Consider the following 22,163-nt stretch of genomic DNA (forward strand, 5'->3'; position numbering starts at 1 on the left):
TAAAAGATTATTTAGAGCTTAATATGGATTCGGGTCTATCTTTGGGGGTTGCCTGGGATGCGTTGAAGGCGGTTTCTAGGGGTTATTTTCTTCAAAAAGCCAGCTTTAGGGCCAGACAACAAAGGGCTGAGGTTGCCAGGTGTTTAATGCAATTGAATCTTCTTACTGAGAGGTATAAATCGTCTCACTCTGTAAAATGTTTGAGGGAAATTCAAGTGTTCCGTATGAAATTGGACCAAATATATTCAGATCAGCTACAATTTCTCAATGATCAGCAGAAGCACACGAATTATGTCTTTAGTAATAAACCAAGTAGGGCCTTGGCGGTTAAATTAAGAATCTAGGGTGATAGGACTATTCTCAAAGTGCGAGATGGGGCGGGCAAGACGTTGACCAATTTAAAGCAGATCAGAGATAAGTTTCAGTCCTTTTATCAACTGCTTTACACATCTGATCTAGCGCCAAATCCTGAAGCGACAAATAAATTCTTGGGGGCATGCTCGTTTCCTAAGCTATCAGTAGCACAGAGGGAGGCACTAGATAGGCGGGTTACAGTCGAGGAGGTCTCTGATTAAAGCTCTTCCTACAGGTAAATCACCGGGGCTTGACGGAATGATTTTTATAAGGTATTTCGAGGGGAACTGGCTCCAATTTTGACAGAGATTATTAATGAGATTTTAATAGGCAATGAATTCCCTCTTTCTATGATGGAAGCTTGGATAGCAACTATTCCTAAGCCTGGAAAGGATACGATGGAATGCACATCATACCGCCCTATTTCTATATTAAATTTGGATATAAAAATTTTGGCTAAGGTTCTTGCTAACCGCCTTGCAAATGTATTGCCTTGCTTAATCCATCCTGATCAAACAGGGTTTATCCCAGACAGGCAATGGATAATATTTGTCGAATGGTCAATTTGATTCATGTTTCTAAGAAATTGAACCTGCCTGTTTGCTTATTGGGCTTGGATGCTGAAAAGGCCTTTGACAGAGTTCATTGGCCTTTTAATGTTCCAAGTGCTGGATCGTTTTGGAATAGGTGGGGGTTTTTGTAGATGGATAAAGGCTTTATATAATTCACCTAGGGCGTGTGTTCGCGTTAATGGTGGTAATTCTCAGATGTTTTCTTTGTCTAGGGGAACTCAACAGGGGTGCCCCCTTTTGCCATTGTTATTTGCATTGGTCATGGAACCCCTTCCTATGTACATTAGGGCAAACCCTAACATCTCTGGTATCCAGGTGGATAAGCGGGACTACAAATTGGCGTTATTTGCGGACGACGTGCTTCTCTCCTTGACAAAACCACTAATCTCCTTACCAAATCTGCTGAAAGCATTGTCATTATATTCTGCAATTTCCCGTTTCAGATTAAATGTGAGTAAATCAGAGGCCCTCGCGATTGGTATACCTCACCAGGTCTTTGGAGTCACTTCAGCAATCCTTTTCTTTTAAATGGGTAAAGGATGGTATAGTTTATCTGGGGGTCACTATTACTTCTAACTTCTCTGATCTGTTCCTAGCTAATTATCCGCCTCTTTTGAAGGTTATCTACAGAGATCTAGAGAGATGGGACACAACAGGTCTGTCTTGGTTGGGTAGAATAGCGGTGCTCAAGATGAATATTTTGCCGCGACTGATGTACCTTTTCCAAGTTCTCTCTATTAGGATTTCCAGGGGTTTTCTGGCAGGGGTGCAGGATAAATTGGTTTGCTTTGTATGGGCCAATAACTGTCCTCGCTTGCCTAGGGCCCTATTGGACAAGGATAGGAGGAGGGGAGGGTTGGGGGGTCCCTAATGTTCTGTGGTACTACAAGGCTGCCCAAGCGAGAGCGGCTTTTGAGTGGTTTCAGGATCATCCTCATAAGCTATGGGTGAAACTAGGCGGAGGTGGGATCTTGCCCGCTTCGTGCCATGATGTGGCTTCCTCGTAAATATAGATCCTTGTGTGGGGATTTGTGTCCCTCGATTGTGTCTACCTTTTTCTATTGGGATGGGCTGTTCGTAAGGCAGGGTGGGGTTTTATCTAAACTCTCGCCGATCGCTAATAATCCACTCTTTCCTCCAGGTATCTCCTCAGGGCCCTTTCTTCGGTGGCAATCTCTAGGTTTGGTGGAATGGGTTCAGATGTTTGATGATGGTTGTTTACTTTCTTCTGATTCTCTTCAGCAGCAATATCCAATCTTGCCTAATGAGTTGTTTGCTTATTACCAGTTGAGGCATTTTCTTAGCTCTAGGGAAATCCAAGCTATCATAGTGCGAGAGAATATGTTCATTGAGGACTTATGTGAAGACTCCAAACATACCAGAGGCCTAATTACCTGTTTGTATTCTTTTCTGCGTGAGCGGCTGGGCTCTACTCAAGTACATAGGGAGCGGTGGCACCAGGAACTGGGCGTGATTATTGAGGAGGGGGATTGGCAACTTTTTGAGATTTGGTCTAAGATTTCCATTTCAGTTCCGTTTCAGGAGAACGTACTTAAAAAGTGCTTTACCGGTGGTATTTGACTCCGGTTAGATTACATCATATGTTTCCTGGAGTTTCACCACTGTGTTGGCGTGGCTGTGGTCAAAAGGGTACGATGGGACACATTTGGTGGACTTGCTTCAAAATTAGGGCCTATTGGAAAGCAATTCAACACAGATTGCAGACTTGGCTCCGAAGGCCTATTAAGTGGTCTCCAGAGTTTTTCGTATTTGCTAAAAGACTTCCGGGCCTGTCTGGGTTGCAGGCCTTATTGACAAGGCAGGCTATGGTGGCAGCGAGAGTTGTGCTTGCGGCCTATTGGAAATCTCCGTGTGTTCCTCCGTTGACACGATGGTTAAACAAACTATGGTTCATATGTGAAATTGACAGACTTTGAGCTATGCGAGGCCCTACGGAGGCGAAGTGGGAAGCCATATGGGAGCCTTTCCTGAATCACTGTGAAAGCTAAGGGGGGGTGGGGGTAGGGGAGGTTGGGACGGGTGGGTAGGGGAGGGAGTGTTTTCTTCTTGGTTTGGTCCTGAAGCCTGAAGCTGACAGTTTAGTCTAAAAAGCTTAGCCTCTATGTGACCCTGAGGCACATAAGCTCTTGTGACAAGCTAAGCTGACAGGCTTTGCGGTTACAGGAACATGAGGAAATTTTCCATGGAACATGTTTACTGAAAGAATGTGGTTAGCTTTTTGCAGTTTCGATGTCTGGTTAGATAAGATAAAAGGTTGCTGGCGAAATGGGCTCTGGTGAAGTAAGTGGAAAGTTCTAATCGGTATGATGTTGCTCTGGACCTCCCTAATAATCTTGATCAGCTGTCAAAGTCAATGTTTAGCAATATTGGGGGCGGGTCTAATGCTAGCCAACTATTAGAATTATATGATAGAAAAAAAAGTATATAACCTGAGAGTCAGTTGGACTTAGTCAGAGAAGTACATAGAGATTGCATCTGTAAGCATCCTGTGTATCTCCCATGAGAAAAGCATTATAGACTCTACTATTATAGACTGTTTTTCTAACTTGGTAAGTGAATAAAATCAGTATTTTCTCATATCAGTGTGGCGTCCACTTTGTCTCTCCCTAACTACTGGAATGTGTGGAACATTCTATGGGGTTGGGGAGGGCAGGTGAATTTATAAACAAGCTCTCTCTCATGATATGTACAAGACCATGGTGGTGTCTTAGAAACAATTAGATTTTAGTTGGCCAGGTATCTGGGAGCTTTCCACTTCTGAGCAACAAGTTTATCTTTCACAGCTTCCTTTAATTTCCATGTATGCTCCAACTGAGCCCTTCAGAGCAAAAGCGGGCCATGTCCACTTTTTGTATTACTTCAGCAATGTACTGATCCATAACTAATTTTGCCGTCTGGTGAGTGACTTTTTATGCATTCACTACTTTCTTTACAGTTTTTGGAACAAGAATGGGATGCTTTTGTTCTCAAGGGCTCAATTATGGAATGCCCTCTGTAAGTTGATCATCTCTCTGAACCTCATTTTCAAAGTTCATGTGTTCCACAAGACACTTCATCTTACTACACCAAATCGTTCACACCAAGATCTTTAAGAAAGTCTTACTGTAGGAAAAAGATTTACTGTAGGAAATGGCGAACAGAGTTAAAAAATGAAGTCACTTAACATACCAGGGCTTTTCCTCTGAATTTCAAGGAAACATGTTCATACTTTCTGGCCAGCAAACACAGTTCAGTTCATCAACATGCAGACTTATCCCACTCTACCGCTCAAGATCTCTTATGCTTTGCAACTATACCAAACCTGTAATTTATACACTTACCAGTGATATCAATAGGCTCTAGAGCAAAAGCTTCCTCTTCATTTGGCACCAGTGTTGTCTGATCAGTCATAGTTGGTAAAGGTTCAACTGGATCTACTGAGTCAGGACTCTCTGGTCCTCCTACTAAAACAGGACCAAAACCAAAGTTAACAATAATTAAATTCAAATGTGAGGCATTAATATAAAAAAAAGCATGGATGTTAACAGAAAAAGACTACTTGGTCTGCCCTTTGTACTTGTGAAAATGTGACTTTTCAGTGATACATGGAAATACTCCTTTGCATCTATATCTAGTACAAAGTGAAAATGTGAATTTTCAGTGACAAATGTTATCAATAGAAATCAAACAAAATAAAACATGGAAAAGAAAATAAGATACCTTTTTTATTGGACATAACTTAATACATTTCTTGATTAGCTTTCGAAGGTCGCCCTTCTTCCTCAGATCGGAAATAAGCAAATGTGCTAGCTGACAGTGTATGAAATACTCCTTTGTGTAACATATTGAATATAGGAAGGCAGGAATCATAGCTAGCTACTTGGTTTTGTAAACAGCCAAAAGTAGCTCTGTGAGCAGTTGACTAGGACAACTTTTCCTTAACTCGAAGTCATTATTTGGTGACCAAAAATATAAAATTGATTTTTTTTTTGCCTTTGTGGCATAACACCCCTAATTCATGGACAATAAAAATCAGAAATAAAATTATGTCTTCAATTGCTGCAAATAAGATATAAAATATTTACAGTCTTACTAGCAATCTTCTATCATTATCAATAACAGAAAATATAACAAGTATCACAACAACAACAACAAAAAGAAACATTTACCAGAACTACATACTAATGAAGGGGCATTTCAATATAACAAACTTGTCAGCAGTTAGGGAATAAGCTACTTACTTGATCCATTATCCTCTTCCATATCGTCATCATGTGCAGGCTGCTCTGGCATCATTACTTCTCCTTCTGCAAGAGCAGGAGGGTCATCAAAAATACCTCCTCCATCATTACTGAGAAGTTTGTCATCTGTAAGATAATGGAAAACATAGAACAGCAGCAGGAGGCAAGAGGAAAACAACCAGCATAACTGGATCAAACCACTTCAATTCCTGTGCAAATTTAAGGTTAAGCATAGAAAAAAAATATCTAAAGAACTAAATGAACAAAGCCAAGACAGGCTAAAACAAAGTACAAAACAAAGTACTATGTGAAAAGAACAATTCTGGCAAAATAAAAGCAATGCTAAAAGCTGAATTCTAACTTCCTGATAATTCCAGCAAAAACACTGAATTATTTAAAAAAATTGTATGTATATAAAATGAAATCAGCACCCCATGACTAAAGTTGAAATACTCAGAAAGGTTTTAACAAAAATGCAGTATGTGAAAGGGACTTTGATTTTGCCTTCTTGGAATATTTGATAGCAGTATCATTAGTTTAACAGGCACACTGTCAATAGCAGCATAAAACAAATACATTTTAATTAACCATTTCAAAGTGCTGATGTCATTAGCATACCCAGTATTCCACCATCATTTCCTTCCCCAAAATTGTCATCTTTATACTGATCTTCATACTCCAGATGATTGCTTTTCTCATTCAGATTACTGGTGCTCTGCTCAGGTTCCAGCAACAGATTAGAAGCACTGGTGCTTACTAACATATCATCTTCAAATGCACTGCCTTCTCGCATAATTTCACGATCATCCATCCCAAAATCACCTGCAAAAAAGTTCAACAATGCACAAGTGAATGCTCAGTGAATGAAGTGTCAGCATTTTGAACTATACCTGCATTTACAATCCACCAAAGCAATTATCCATTAAGGACTCAAGTCACCCAAATTTACAGTCAAAAGATTCATCAATTCTGTTGAGTAAAACTACATTTTATAACAGGACATAGCTGGTTCGGCATATATAGTGAAAATACTTACCTGTAGCAGGTATTCTCCCAGGACAGCAGGCTGATTATTCTCACACGTGGGTCGACGTCCGCGTCGGCTCAGGAATTGGCATTTTGACATAGCAAAACCAAAAACGTTTTGCTAGAGTCTTCTGATGCGCGTGCAGCGCACACCGCACATGCGTGGACTGACGTCCCACCCACTGAATGAGCGCATACTTGAGTTAAATCAAAAAGCATCACAAATAACTCCAAAGGGGAGGTGGGAGGGATTGTGAGAACAATCAGCCTGCTGTCCTCGGAGAATACCTGCTACAGGTATCTTCACTTTCTCTGAGGACAAGCAGGCTGTTTATTCTTACATGTGGGGCATCCCTAGCATCCAGGCTCACTCAAAACAATGAACATGGAGAAATTAGACCTTACCTGCTAATTTGCTTTCCTTTAATCCCTCCGGACCGGCCCAGGATTGGACTGATGGGTTGTGCTCGCCTACCAGCAGGTGGAGACTGAGAAAAAAACTCTGACTCTAGAGAGCCAATAAGAGCCCTGGTCATGTGACCCTAGCCTCAGTATTTTCTCAGTCTCCCAGCAGGTAGGAAGCGAGCCCATTAGTCTCTCTTTATAGGATTTATCTTTATATAGATTGGTATTCTGGTTTTCTCTCTTGTTTATTTCTGTGCCTGGGGAAGTTTATTAGAGGCTTTTTGATGCTGTTTCTCTACTGTTGTCAGCCTCTGGGGTGTCACACTCTGGTGTTCCCGGGTCCCTCCCCCACTCCTCCCCATCTCCCTAATATTCTCTCAAAATTATTAAAGGAAGGGAAGGGCCACCCTTTCTGAGGAAAGGTGTTTTGCCTTTGGGAGAGGCAGCCAGGTTGTGTAAAAAAAAAAAAAAAATCGAGAGAACTTGCCCCACTGACTGAATGAGCAGACAGCTCCGTTTGATTGCAGGGGAATGCCTTGTTGGCTGTGATACAGCTGTGTAAAAAAAAAAAAAAAAAGAGAGAGAGACAGATACAAAACGGAAAAGTAAAGCTGCAGCATTTTGTTTCAGCCCTCTTTCAGAGTAGTGCTGTTTTTGCTTTAGCAGTGCCGTTTGTAGGGAATTCTTTACTTATTTAGAAATTACCTCGAAGGGAACTCGTGCGAACCGCATCGGCGCGTACACGTTTTTTCCCTCTGAAATGTCGGAGAAGTTGAAGAGGTGCGCTGTATGACAGTGTCCAGGCGTTAATGCCTCAGGCGCTTGTAAATACTGCACGGCAATTGATGTTTCTTCTGCCCCTCTCCCTCTGTCGACTTTGGGGTCCGTTTTGGCAGTTGGTCCGTCTTCACCCGCGACGGCGTTAGCCTCAGATTCGGGGGGTAGTGCTGGAATTTTGGCGCGAACGGCGGCCATTTTTAGTCCAGCTCCGATTGTTACTGAAGAGGGTCCGTCTGCTTTGCGCAGCTCTGCGACCTTAGCTGATATGGAATCGGGGGTTATGTTACAGGCTGCCAGCTCTCAGGCAGGGGGGTTTCCTCCTGAGTTTGTTCTACAGATGTATCAGGCGTTTTTAATGCAGAGGGACAATTGTGGTACAGCAGTGTCACAGGAGCCTGTCACTACTACCCTCCCTCCTAAGAGACCTAGGGTTTGGGACATGCAATTGGAATCTCTTTCAAATCAGGATCATGATATGCCCCTTTTAGAGGAGGAAGAGGAATTAGTGGACAATTCTTGGGAAGATCCTTCCTCTCTAGATCCAGACGCTGTACCTTTGACTCAGGGGGAGGATCCTGCGGTGGCTAGAGTGTTCCATAGAGAGGATTGGCAGGATCTCATTTCTATGGTATCCTCTACTTTGCATTTTGAGGATCCTCTTCCTGACTCAGGGGTCTGAAAGGTGGATATTTTGGTTAAGGGCTCCAGATCCTCCACGAAAACTTTCCCTATGCATCAAGATATTTGGGAAGTTATTAAATCTCAATGGGAGGTCCCGGATGCGGCCTTTTGTCCCTCTAAGTCGATGCAGCTCCTTTATCCTGTGCCAGAGGCTGATAGAGCTTTACTTAAGCTTCCGGTGGTAGATGCCGTGGTTTCGGCTGTTACCAAGCGCAACACGGTTCCGGTGGATGGCGGAACGGCGTTGCGCGATGGACGGGAGACTTGACACTCTTCTAAAAAATAGTTTTCATGTTTCTTCTCTGGCTGTTCATGCGGCTGTTTGTGGTTCTCTGGTGGCCAGAGCTTGTTTTCGTTGGGCAGAAAGAGTTTTGGACCGCTCTTCCGATGATCTAGGAGCCATTGATGTGGAAGTGGCTAAGATTGAGACGGACTCTGCGTTTTTAGCAGATGCTCTGTATGATCTGTTGAGGGCTTCTTCTAAGTCCTTGGCCTTGGGGGTCGCAGCCCGTCGCTCTCTTTGGTTGAAAGGTTGGTCGGCGGATGCGGCCTCCAAGTCTAAATTAAGTAAATTCCCCTTTAGAGGCTCCTTTTTATTTGGTGAAGAGTTGGATAAGTTGGTTCAGTCCCTGGGGGATTCTAAGATCCCGCATCTTCCGGAGGATAGACCTCGGCAGTCTAGTCGCGGGGCTTTGTTTGGTCGTGGTCGCATGTGTTTTTTCCGTAGATTTTCAATCTGATAGGGGTCCTCAGACTCGGAGACCTCGGTTTTTCAACAGGTCTCAGTCCTTTCGCGGTTACCGCAGAGGAGGTAGATTCTCAGCTGTGAGTTTTCGCTCCCCATCGCGGGCTTCTCAATGAAGGTGCGAAGGGCTCTCCTCTTATTCCCGTAGGAGCTCGGCAGGCTGGGTGGTGAATCTATCCAAGAGCAGTTTGGCTCCCTCGCAGTCTCTCGAGTATTTTGGAGTCATCTTCGATACGGCGAGGGGTCGAGTTTTGCTTCCGCAGGGCAGGATTCTGAAGCTCCGGTCGCAGATTCTGAATTTGATAAATCACAAGGTCCCTTGTGCTCGGGATTATCTTCAGGTTCTCGGATCCATGGCAGCCACGATAGAGGTGGTGCCCTGGGCCAGAGCTCACATGAGGTCTCTTCAGTGGTCTCTTCTGTCTCGGTGGTCCGCGCAAACGGATTCTCTTCTGAAAAAGTTGCCTCTGCGCAACCGGGAACGCATCTCGCTATATTTTGGTGGTTAAGGATGCAGAATCTCACTGTAGGGATGCCATTGGAGTCTCGGTGGACTCTGTTGACGACAGATGCCAGTCTCCGAGGCTGGGGGGCTCATTGCCTAGATCAGTGGACCCAGGGGCTCTGGTCTCCGCTGGAAGCAGCTCAATCCATCAATTTTTTGGAGACCAGGGCGATTCGGTTGGCTCTTCAGCACTTCAAGTTTCTCCTGGTGGGCAAAGCAGTACGAGTTCTCTCGGATGCTAAGGAATGGTCAATTGGGCCTCAGCTATACAGTTAGCTGAAAGTGTAGCATGGAACAGAATAAAAAAGGGGCCTGGAGTTGGATTCTAAGCCCCAAACAGATTCTGCAGCACTGACTGCCCAAACCAAATGTCACATCGGGTATCCTGCTGAAGGCAGTAGTGAGATGTGAATGTGTGGACTTGCAAATCTCATCAATGGAGGCTGACTTTAAGTGAGCCACCAACGCAGCTATGGCTCTTGACATTATGAGCCGTGATATGGCCCTCCAGAGTCAACCCAGCTTGGGTATTAGTGAAGGACATGCAATCTGCTAGCCAATTGGAGATTGTGCGTTTTCCAATGGCGAATCCCCTCCTGTTGGGATCGAAAGAAAAACAGCTGGGCGGACTGTCTAAAGAGCTTCATCCACTCCACATAAAAGGCCAGTGCTCTCTTGCAGTCGAAAGGTGTTCAAACTGCTCTCCCCAGGGCGGGTATGAGGACGGGGATAGAATGTTGGCAAGACAATTGACTGGTTCAGATGGAACTCCGACACCACCTTCGGCAAGAACTTAGGATGTGTGCGGAGGACTACTCTGTTGTGATGAAACTTGATATAAGGTGCATGCACTACCAAGGCCTGAAGCTCAATGATTGTCAATGGATGACATCATCTAGATCCCCCGTAGCTTGAAACCAATGGGAAACTAGGGTCCATTGAGCTGATCTCATATGTAGACGTGCCATGGGCGTTACATGAACTGTGGAGGCCATGTGCCCCAGAAGTCTCAACATCTGCCAAGCTGTGACCTGCTGAGACGCTCGAACCATGGACACCAGGGACAGAAGGATGTCCGCCCTTGTCTCGGGAAGATAAGCTCGAGCTGTGAGTGTTCAACAGGGCTCCAATGAATTCCAATTTTTAGACTGGGGTGAGATGGGACTTGGAATAATTTATCATGAACCCTAGTAGCTCTAGCACCCGAATAGTCATTCGCATGGACTCCAGAGCACCCTCCTTCGAGGTGCTCTTCACCAGCTAATCGTCGCGATAAGGAAACACATGCACTCCCAGCCTGCATAGCGACGCTGTGACTACAGCTAGGAATTTGGTAAACACTCTGGGCGCAGACGCCAGGCCAAAAGGCAGTACACGGTACTGAAAGTGCTGTGTTCCCAGCCGAAATCAAAGATACTTTCTGTGAGCTGGAAGTATCGAGATGTGAGTGTAAACATCCTTTAAGTCCAGAGAGCATAGCCAATCGTTTTCCGGAATCATGGGAAGAAGGGTACCTAGGGAAACTATCTCGAACTTTTCTCGGAAAAGAAATTTATTCAGGGCCCTTAGGTCTAGGATGGGACGCATCCCCCCTGTTTTCTTTTGCACAAGGAAGTACCTGGAATAGAATCCCAGCCCTTCTTCCCCTGGTGGAACGGGTTCGACAGCTTGGGCATTCAGAAGGGTAAAGAGTTCCTCTGCAAGTACCTGTTTGTGCTGGGAACTGTAAGAATGAGCTCCTGGTGGACAATTTGGAGGTTTGGATTCCAGATTGAGGGTGTATCCTGACCGGACTATTTGAAGAACCCACCAGTCAGAGCTTATGAGAGGCCATCTTTGGTGAAAAAATATCAACCTCCTCCGGACCGGCAAGTCGTCCGGCACAGACAACTTTTACAGAGGCTATGCTGAACTGGAGCCAGTCAAAAGCCAGTCCCTTGCTTTTGCTGGGGAGCCGCAGTTGCCTTAGGCGCATGCTGTTGACAAGAACGAGCGTGCTGGGACTGAGCCTGGACAGGCTGCCAAGAAGCAGGAGTGTACCTACGCCTAACATAGGAATAGGGAGCACTCCTCTTCCCTCCAAAAAACCTCCTAGATGAGGAGGTAGTAGCAGAAGACGCCCCGCTGGAGAGAAAATTCATAGCATCATTGTGCTTCTTCAGCTGGTCAACCAGATCCTCTACTCTCACACCAAAAAGGTCACACACACCCCCCCCCCCCCCCCGGCAAGGAACATCCGCCATCCGCTGCTGGACCGAATTACCCCAGGTCAGAGACATGCACCCATGAGAGTCTGTGCATCACTATACCTTGGGCAGCGATCCTGGATGTTACATCAAAAGTGTCGAACGTACCTCTGGCCAGAAATTTTCGACACACCTTCTGCTGCCTGAGCACCTGGCGAAAAGGCTTGGCCTGCTCCGGAGGAAATGCATCAACCAAGCTGGACAGTTGCCTCACCGAGTTCCGCAAGTGGATGCTCGTGAAGAGCTGGTATGTCTGGATTTTGGCAACGAGCATGGCGGCCTGATACACTTTCCTCCCAAAGACCAAGGTTCTAGATTCTCTGCCTGGGGGCACCAAGGCATAGTCCCTAGTACTCTTGGCTCTTTTGAGAGCGGAGTCCACCACCATGGAATTGTGAGGTAGCTGAGACCTCATCAATCCAGGCTCCCCGTGGATCCGATACTGGGATTCAGTCTTTTTCGGGATCAAGGGATTAGACAGAGGAAACAACCAGTTTGGCATAAGGACGTCCTTCAGTACATTATGCAAAGGAGCCGTTGCAGCCTCTCTAGGTGGAGAAGAATAATCCAGGTCCTCTAGCATCTCAGCCCTGGGCTCATCCTCAACCTACATAGGGAAGGGAATAGCTGCAGCCATTTCCCAGACAAAGGAGGTAAAGGATAGACTCTCCAGTGGAGAAAGTCTCATTTCTGGTGGAGTAGAAGGTTCTGAAGAAATCCCATAGGACTCGTCAGAAGAAAAGTACCTGGGATCCTCCTCTTCCTCCCACGAACGCTCATCTTCAGTATTGGACAAGACATCTCTCAGAGCAGTCCGAAACTGAGCCTGTCTCGACGCCGAGGAACGATGTCCTCGATGGTGGTGCCGAGAAGTCGACGCCCGCCTGGACTCCGGTGAAGCTTCCTCCACCAACGTCGAAGGGGAGTAGACCTGGGTGGCAGATGGCACCGAGGTCGGGGACCACACCACAGGCAAAAGGCCAGATACCGCTGCAGCAAAAGGCGCAAGCACCCCCGACACCAAAGCAGACTGGCGCAGTAACCCTTCCAGAAGCTCTGGAAGCAGGGCCCTGATGCGCTCGTCGAGAGTTGCCGTCGGACAAGGCTGAGGGGTCGGTATAGGAGCCAATGGCAGAATCTGCCTCAGCTCGGGAGCAGGTACCGGGCTGCTAGACCGATGCACCGGCACCTCTTGAATAGAGGGAGAGTGATCCTCTCGGCGCCGATGCTTCTCGTGTGCCGAATCCCTCGACGCCTTGGAGCTCCCGGCATCGTGTGTCGAAGAACGATGACGGTGCTTCTTCGCCATCGCTCGACACCCGTCATTGAGACTCCTCGGTACCGATGAGGAAGACGTGGAATCCTCATGTCTTCTCGGGGCTGGGTCCGACGAAGGTTGGTCCCGGGGAGCCTGCATAAGAGGAGGCCTCGAGACAGGTGGAGACCTACTTGATGCCTCACTGCTCCCAACACGAGTTGGTCGTTCCGTAGCCATTACCTTCACTCCCAAAGTCGATGCGCACCTCCATGTCGATGCCGCCGACCTCGGTACCGATGTCGAAGGACGGGACCGACCCCCAAATAGCTTCTCTCGTTGGGCCTCTTGAGACACTTGAGTCCGTTTCTTCATGCGAAGACACAGACTACAAGCGGCTGGGCTATGGTCGGGCCCAAGGCACTGGATACACCAGACGTGGGTATCAGTACCCGAGATGGTCCGGTTGCACCGAGTACAACGTTTGAAGCCACTGGGTGTCTTTGATGACATGGAAGGAAAGACGGCTTCGGTGAAATCAAAAGACGCCATCGTGCCTGTTAAAAGAAAAAAGGGAACGAAAAGAAGGGAACAACCCGATCGCGCGGCCTAAGCTGGCCATAAAGAAAACTACGGGAAAAGTTAAAAAAAAACAAACAAAAACCAGTAAATTGTACGAAAAGAAAAAAGGCAAAAGGCGCAATACGAAAAAGACTCTTTCCCGGGCCTGAGAGGAGCAGGGTAAAAAGTCGACTGCACCTCAACGCAGAGAAAAAATAACTGAGCGGGAACAATGCTCATGCCTTGTATGACACAGGAAGTCGCTTAACTTTCTTGAGGCAACGGGGCTGTTTGCTCTTTCCAATGACGAGGGGTTCCAACTTCTTACTCCCATCCATTTTCCAGCAAATGAGGATTGTCAGTCGGTCCTTCGATGTTTTACCTCCAGTATTTTTGGCATGTTTGAATGCAAGTGTTCCATCAGGAATCGCTTGCCAGTAGAGATCATTTTCGTCAGCATTGAAAATGTCACGAGGTGCAAACTCATTCAAGATGGTAGGAAGAACTGAAACAACCCGATTTTCAGCACCAAAGTCATTAGCATCTTGTTTCTCACCATGCTGTTTCTTGAATTTTATGCTGTTCCTCTCCTTCCATCTTTCCAACCATCCAAGAGTGGCTTTGAATTCAGTCAGTCCAAGACTTTCTGCTACCTGGTTAGCTTTCTCCATAAGCAGTGGACCACTGACAGGAAACTGCTCCTGACTCGAGAAAACCATGAAGAAGACCATCGTCTACATCCTCAGCTTTTCCCGCACGTTTTCGTTTCCATTGTGGATTTGTATTGTTTTGCCAGTCTTCCAGAAGCTGGTCTTTCTGCTTCAAGACACGTGAAATTTGACTGGGATTGACACCATATTATTTAGCAATAGATGCTTGACTGTTTTTTAATTTTTTAAAGAACTTCTATTTGTTCAGCCAGTGTTAAAGTCTTACAGTTCCGCTGCGACGACGACCCCGGTGTACATCCTAACACCATTTTTTCGCTTATTCTGCCTGTGTGGCAGTTAAAGAGGCAGTAAATTTGAAATCTCGTTGGTTGTTATGTGCTAATTGGCTTCCATATTCCATGTGTGCGCTTATGCGGAGTCTTTCCTGCAGAGGAGAGGTCTTGAAGCATGCATATAGGCAAATCTTGCACTTATCAGTGGTGCGCTAAACTGAAGTTTGTCCCCATAGAAATTGATGGTGCCAAAAACAGGACCGACATACGGCATGCAGTTAAACAGAACATGCGCTTATCCGACGTGAACTGTACTTCTAAAACAAATAGGAGGAAATATTTTTTCATTCAAAAGAATAGTTTAGCACTGGAACTCGTTGTTGAAGAATGTGTACAAGCAGTTAGCTTATCTGGGTTTAAAAAAAGGTTTGGACAAGTTCCTGGAGAAAAAGTCCACAGTCTTATTGAGATGGACATGGTGGAAGCCACTGCTTTCCCTGGGATTGGTGGCATGGAATGGTGCTACTAATTAGGTTTCTGCCAGGTACTTTTGACCTGGATTGGCCACTGCTGGAAGCAGAATACTGGGCTAGATGCACCATTGGTCTGACCTAGTATGGCTATTCTTATGTAACAAAAGAGAGGGAACGAAGTACAAACTAAAGTCCAAATAAAAAAAAACAGCACCACGGGCCTTTAAAAATGGAACACAGTTCTTTAATGAATGAGCCTTGACAAAAAGACCCGACACGGGCCGTGTTTCGGTGAGTAGCACCTGCGTCAGGGGTCACAGTGATGACGTGGAAAACTTGGGGAATAACTCGAACATATTCCTCTACAATATATTATTCCTTACCCCAAGTCTCATATAGTAAAAGCTACAAAGCACCAAGGCACTTTCACTTTCTGTATCCAAATGCTAGTCACCGAAACACGGCCCGTGTCGGGTCTTTTTGTCAAGGCTCATTCATTAAAGAACTGTGTTCCATTTTTAAAGGCCCGTGGTGCTGTTTTTTTTTGTTTATTCTTACGTAACATCACCAGACCCTAATATAAGCTAGGGACACAGAGGGCTTCATGGAGCAGAGCAACATAGAGACCACTGCAGGGAAGAACCCACACTTCTCTAAGCAGCTCCCTTTAACGGCCAAACCGCAAGCCAGAAGTTATTCAGATACGCTATTTCTATGGGCCCTTGGCGAGCAAAGGCTGACCCCTGGGAAGTGGAAGAGGATCTTCCATCAGGAAAAGCAGGAGACCCGCATTCCACAGCCCGCGATGCCAGCCCAGAACCACTAGCAGGAACTAGATGAGATGACGTACAATCCTGTGCTAGAGAAGGCCTATCAGAATCAGAGGGACGATGTAAAAGGGCTGCTCTAAAGGCTACGGTTGATCCAGGGCATCTAGCCCTTGGGAGGGCAATTCCCTTTGCTGACATAAGCAGTGCTCTTCCCTTACATTAAGAACATAAGAATAGCCATACTGGATCAGACCATAAGTACATAAGTAATGCCATACTGGGAAAAGACCAAGGGTCCATCGAGCCCAGCATCCTGTCCACGACAGCGGCCAATCTAGGCCAAGGGCACCTGGCAAGCTTCCCAAACGTACAAACATTCTATACATGTTATTCCTGGAATTTTGGATTTTTCCAAGTCCGTTTAGTAGCGGTTTATGGACTTGTCCTTTAGGAAACCGTCCAACCCCAGTATCCTGCTTCCAACAGTGGCCAATACAAGTCACCTAATAGAAACCCAAATAGTATGAACATTCCATTGATTCTGGATGAGCTCCAGACTGAACACTATGATGTGATGCCCCAGCTTCCACTTGCTTGGATTCAGGAGGGAGCAACTAAAAAAGTCTGCCTGTACACTGTCCTTGCTCGCAACGTGAACTGCTGAAAGGTCTCTGAAGAACAGGCACACTGCTTCTAGAGCCACTGCCCAACTTGTGGAGTCACCCTGCTCGATTATATATGCCACAAACAAGGCATTGTCTGACGTTACTTTGACTGCTTTCCTCTCAAGAAGCGTTTGAAACTCCTGCAGAGTTCAGAAGACCACCTGAGATTCCAGGCGATTGATGGAACAGGATACCTCCTAGCTAGAACAGGTGCCCTGCACAACAGGTGCCCTGCACCACATAACCCAGGCAGATAGATCACCAATCGAGGAGTTGCACTTGTGATGACCAGGACCCCCTGTAAGGGATCCAGGGTGAACCCCTCTCACCAGGTGAGCTGGACTGCCCCACCAGGCTAGATTGGGTCTCGCCATGAACAGTAGAGGCAGACGGCAAGGCCAGTGCCCAATGGGACAACTGGACTAGCTGTAGAGGGCACAGAGAGCCCTTGCCCAAGGTATGGCCTCCAGCGTTGTGGCCATAGAGCCCAGGAGCTGCAAGAAGTCCCTAACAGTGGATTTTGGTAGATCGCACAACCGGAACAGGTCCACATGGAGCTTCTCAAACCACTCCGTTGAAAGAAAAAGCACCCCTCTGGCTGCGTTGAAGTGTATCCCAAAATGCCCTAGGGCTGAGAGGGCCAGAGAGCTCTTGGGCTGCACCGCCACCCAGCCCAGGGATTCCAGGAAAGAAATGACCTAAGAGGTGACCAGACTGGCCTCGAAGCCGAGGTATACCCAAAATAGCCAGTTGTCCAGGGAGGAAAGAACCTGCATATCCAGACATAGGCAGCGAGCAGCCACCACCACATCACCATAAAAATGTACAATGAAGAATAGCCAGGCCAAAGGTCAAGTCCTAAAATTGAAAGTGCAGTCTCAACACACAGGAGCACAGATATCTTTAGTGAGAGCTGTGATGAGGACAGGCCATAGTGAGGTCCAGGGAAATCAATAACTCCCCCAACCTCACCTCGGTGAGAATCGAGCGTAGTTGCTATTTGGAAATGGACTCAGACATTCACCCCCTTGAGGTCCAGAATGGGAAAACAAACTGCCCTTCTTAAGGACCACAAAATAGATATAGGGTACTAGAAAAGGCCACACTTTGCCGGTGGAACAGGTTCCATCACCCCTAGACTGCAGAGATGTGGAAGGGTAAGAGCGACAGCCTGGCACTTCAGAGCCGAACTGCAGAGGGAGGTCATGAAGGCACCTTGGACCAAATGATGCGAACCCCAGAGAGTACCCCCTTGACCACCTCCAGAGCCCACTGATTTTTTTTTGTTACATTTGTACCCTGCGCTTTCCCACTCATGGCAGGCTCAATGCGGCGGGCAATGGAGGGTTAAGTGACTTGCCCAGAGTCACAAGGAGCTGCCTGTGCCGGGAATCAAACTCAGTTCCTCAGTTCCCCAGGACCAAAGTCCACCAAACTAACCACTATCTGAAGAGATACGGATCCCCTCGTCACGGAAGACTGGATATCAACAAAGGGATTGGCATCCCTTCATTGGGCAGGCCAAGCGGTCATGGTCCCACCAGAGGGATCTGAGGGCCTAGCATTCTGGGGGCCTCAAGGATCCTGGCTTGAAGTATCTATTCTGACCTCCCATCCAGAACAAAGGGCATCGAGTGGATCGGAAGCGGCCTGTCCCCACACAGCGTCCTCCTGGAGGCCAAGGAGCACTGAGCCCACCTTCTGCCTCAGCTCAGAGAGGCTGCATCTCCCCCATATCCTACACCAACTTCTCCAGGTCCTCGCCAAACAGCAAACACCCCCTAAAGGGCAGCTAACTCAAAAGCTGCTTAACTGTTGCATCTGCAACCCAGGGGCGGAGCCACAACATAAAGCACCCTACCACGCTGAAGGCCAGACAGACTAGATCTTAAAGAACATCCACCAAAAGGCCGTTTCTGACTCCCGGTGAGTGACCTCTGGAGGACTCAGATAACCAAGGCAATCAACACAGCAAGGCCCTAGCCATATAACTGCCATAAATAGTGCAAAACTGCTCCACCTCTTCAGAGCGAAGGTGCATAGGTGATTCAGAACCTCAGCACCCCGAAGGGATCCCTCCAGGGGCTCGCACTCCGCCATCAGCAGATAAGGGCCTTGTGGAGGAGAAATGTCAGGGGCCATGCAAGCCCCTCCAGCAGCGGAAACCCCCTCAGCAGCATCCGACAGGGGTGGCTACACATGGCTAGGACCCCTGTGACCTCTTCAAAGTGATGAGACAGCGCCTTCTCTGAAAAGGGAAGATGACATGTGAACACTCTTCCTCCAGTACTTAAGGCAGGGGAACTGGGAACCTGAGAGGGTCTGAGTTCTCCTAGACCCTGAAATCAGCTCTCCACTGATTAGAACTGGGAAGAAACCACTACGATGGGAGGAGGGCCCACTGTACAACTGCAGGACCTGCTTAACTACCTGGGCTAAACCCCAAAGCCAAAAAGACCTAGGTGCCCCATCGGGAGCCACCCCTGCCGAACCACTCACTGATGTAAAAAACCCAGAACCACTCCACCGGAGAGAGGGGACACACTTTCCAACTGCACAGCCCCATTGAAATAAACTGGCAAATCTCTGAAGCCGAAAGAACTCAAGGGTAACCAATTTGGACCCCTCATTAGTTGGACCAAAGGTGGGTAAGAACGGGAAGACCCCTCCCTTCACCCAATGGTCCTCAGGCAAAAGTAGATCTTCAAGTGGGAATAGTTGGAGAAGCGTCCACTGTATTTAGATGAGTGATAAAATCTTGAGCATTATCTGGGGTAGGAAATGCTTCCCATTTCCCATATTTTTTAACAAGGTGGTGTAAGGTAGTGGTGAACTGGATTAGAAACTAGTTGACAGACAGACGCCATAGGGTGGTCAACAGAATTCACTCGTAGGAAGTAAAGGTGAGAGTGTCTCAGGTATCAATGCTGGGGCCGATTCTGTTCAATATATTTGTGAGTGACAAAAGGTAAGGTTTGCCTTTTTGCAGATGATACCAAGATTTGTAACAGAGTGGACACACCGGAGGGAGTGGAAAACATGAAAAGGGGTCTGCAAAAGTTAGAAGAATGGTCTAATGTCTGGCAATTAAAACTGAATGCAAAAAAGTGCAAAGTGATGCATTTCAGAAGTAGAAACCCAAAGAAGATGCATGTCTTAGGAGGTGAAAGGCTGATATGCACAGACATGGGAGAGGGACCTTAGGGGGCTGGTGTCTGTGGACCTTAAAGCGAAAAAACAGTATGACAAAACGGTGGCCGCAGTCAGAAGGATGCTAGGCTGCATCGAGAGGCGTACCAGCACAAGAAAGGAGGTGTTGATTAGAGAATGACATGGGGACAAAGTTTGTCCCCGCCCCCACAGGCCCCGTCTGTCCCCGCCCCATCCCCGCAGGACCTGGCCCTGTCCCCAGATGGGATCTGACCTCATCTGCAGAAGCCTCAAACAATTATGATTTTATATTTAAATTTTATTAAAGTATAAAAAGTAACAATATGCTGTGCAACTATCGAGTATAAATTAAAAATAGAAACTAATAACAGCGAGCAGCTATAAAAACCCTCCTCACCACTACCCTTCCAACCTCAACAATAGCTGATTTCTACTACTTCAAGGAATCCTAATCCACCCTGTTAAAATGTCCAGGGGTACAAAATACAACCTGTTCTGTATGCCCTACAATGGAGAAATATGCCCCATGAAGCACTGTTATGATTTTTTAATCCGTGGATGAATAAGAAGCCATCAACAATCTCAGGATTTAGTCTTGCTTTCCCGTCTTCCACTGTCCTTCCTGCAATAGAAGATGTGCTGGAAGCAGGAATGTACAGGATCCCCCATGTAAATTGTGATAGTTGTGGCCAGCGTGTTTGCTTGTTGTTCCCACAAAAATCAACATATCGTTGTCTGCATCACTCAAACATAAGTAACAGTCCAGTTCATTAACAGGCTTCAAAATAGAAAATAACACAGGGACAAAGTTTGTCAACGTCCCCGAGTCATTCTCTAGTGTTGATGTCCCTGTACAAGTCACTGGTGAGGCCCAACCTGGAGTATAGTGTTCAGTTTTGAAGGCCATATCTTGCTAAGGACATAAAAACACTAGAAGAGGAAGGTGACAAAAATGATATGGGGCCTGCGCCATAAGACATATGAGAAGAATGGAAGACCTGAATATGCATGATCTAGAGGAAAGAAGGGACAGGAGAGATATGATACAGACATTTAAGTACTTGACAGGTATTAATATAGAAATAAATCCATTCCAGCAAAGAGGAAATGGTAAAATTAGAGGACATGAACTGAGGTTGCGGGGTGGTAGACTTAAGAGTAATGTCAGGAAAGTCTTTCATGGAGAGGGTGGTCAATGCCTGGAATGCCCTCCTGAGGGAGGTGGTAGAAACAAAAACAGTGACGGAATTTGAAAAGACAAACAGAGGAACCCTATTTAGAAAATAGATGGTAGACAACAAATTTAAAAAAAAAGCAAAACACAAACAAATGGCTGCAGAGGGTGGATATGTAAGTGACACTTGGACGGCTACTTGAGCTGTGAAGAACTAAGGCCGGTTCCAGGCAGACATTGTAGATCTGTGTCTGTATACGGCAATCCAGTTTAGGATAGGCTGGAAAGGGCTTCAATGGCAACTTCAGTAGCTGGAACAGAGGACAGTGCTGGGCAGGCTTTTACGGTCTGGGTCCCGCAAACCCAAGACGGATTTGATAGACTGGAGTGAGCTTTCACAGCAACTCCAGTAGGTGGAACATAAGGACAGAGCCAGGTGGACTTCTACAGTCTATGTCCCAGAAACGTCAAAGGAAGACTTGTGACTATGTTTTCCACAAGTGTAGTACAAACTGGAGAAAACAATTGACGCTGTTCCAAGAGTGCTGCAGAGAAATCTTGAAAAATCCAGAAAGAACCACTTTCGAATGCAAGCGCCTCCTGCTTCTCTGCATAGTGAGCCAGCACTGCCTGCCAATGTTGATAATGGTGGAATTTCGCCACAACCTTATGGGGCCTACTAAATCCTCCTCGCGACATCCCATTATTATTAGCATTTGTATAGCGCTACCAGATGCACGCAGCGCTAACACCTGACATAGAGAGACAGTCCCTGCTCAAAAGAGCTTACAATCTAAATAATGTGATGTGCTCGGTCCAAGCAGATACAGCCTAGACCAGCCGTGGCGTTATTTCTTTATTCAGGCAGGTTAACAGTAAAAGTAGCATTTGCGTGTACAAAACAGATTCAGGAATTCACAGGGATCTAAGATTTTCTCTGCAAAACCTATTTTCAAGTTCTTCCAGTTTATCACAATGCTGACACACTTGAGTTTGAAGAGTAGAAATATCAGCACTCAAAGTTCTCAATTTGTCTTCCGCCACTTACATGTGGTTCTCCAAATCATCTGTTCTGCGAATAACTTCGGGCAGTAGCGATTCCGAATTAGGCTCCAATGCCTTAGCCACTGTTGCCATAATATCAGAAACAGTGGATGGTGCCGAGCGCTGCTTGTCCTTTTTGTTGTTTTTAAGAGGTCATCAGGTCCCCACTTTTATTCAAAAGTTTGTCCATAAAATAATACTGGAAGGATGAAAGTTATGGTATCAAATTCAATGGTATCTCTGGGAAAGCTGAAATCTGAGCAGGAGACCCCCAGAGGAGCAGGTAGAATCCACGTCTGCTCCTGCTCACTGCATCATTTGACTCCCTTTCTAAAAAAACAAAACAAAAAGACCCATTTCAGCCGGGGAGCGACATACCCAACCTAGGCATTTATGGCCAAGAGGGGTAGAGAGAAAGGGACCCATACCCCTCAGACAAGGCGCCGCAGGACGGAGCCAAAGCCTCACAGTGGCACGAAGTGCAACTGGGGGCTGCAGAGTCAAGCTCCTTGCTCAACTAGAAATGGACCTGAGTCGAGAAACTGGGAGCGA

The 22,163-nt window shown here is 46.5% G+C and overlaps 1 protein-coding gene across 3 annotated transcripts in view; it reads right to left on the minus strand.

Moving 5' to 3' along the window:
* The window catches only part of RAD21 (RAD21 cohesin complex component), a 182,513-nt gene that overhangs the window by 103,383 nt on the left and 56,967 nt on the right, over window positions 1–22,163 (minus strand). For all 3 annotated transcript variants that reach the window (XM_030218287.1, XM_030218270.1, XM_030218278.1), the window contains 3 exons: window positions 5,786–5,989; window positions 5,168–5,293; window positions 4,268–4,390 (listed from right to left, as the gene is read on the minus strand). In XM_030218287.1, the coding sequence (XP_030074147.1) occupies window positions 4,268–4,390; window positions 5,168–5,293; window positions 5,786–5,989 (453 nt within the window). The remainder of the gene's footprint in view (window positions 1–4,267; window positions 4,391–5,167; window positions 5,294–5,785; window positions 5,990–22,163) is intronic.

The sequence above is a fragment of the Microcaecilia unicolor genome, chromosome 1, assembly GCF_901765095.1.
Source record: "Microcaecilia unicolor chromosome 1, aMicUni1.1, whole genome shotgun sequence".
In the NCBI taxonomy this organism is placed as follows: Eukaryota; Metazoa; Chordata; class Amphibia; order Gymnophiona; family Siphonopidae; genus Microcaecilia; species Microcaecilia unicolor.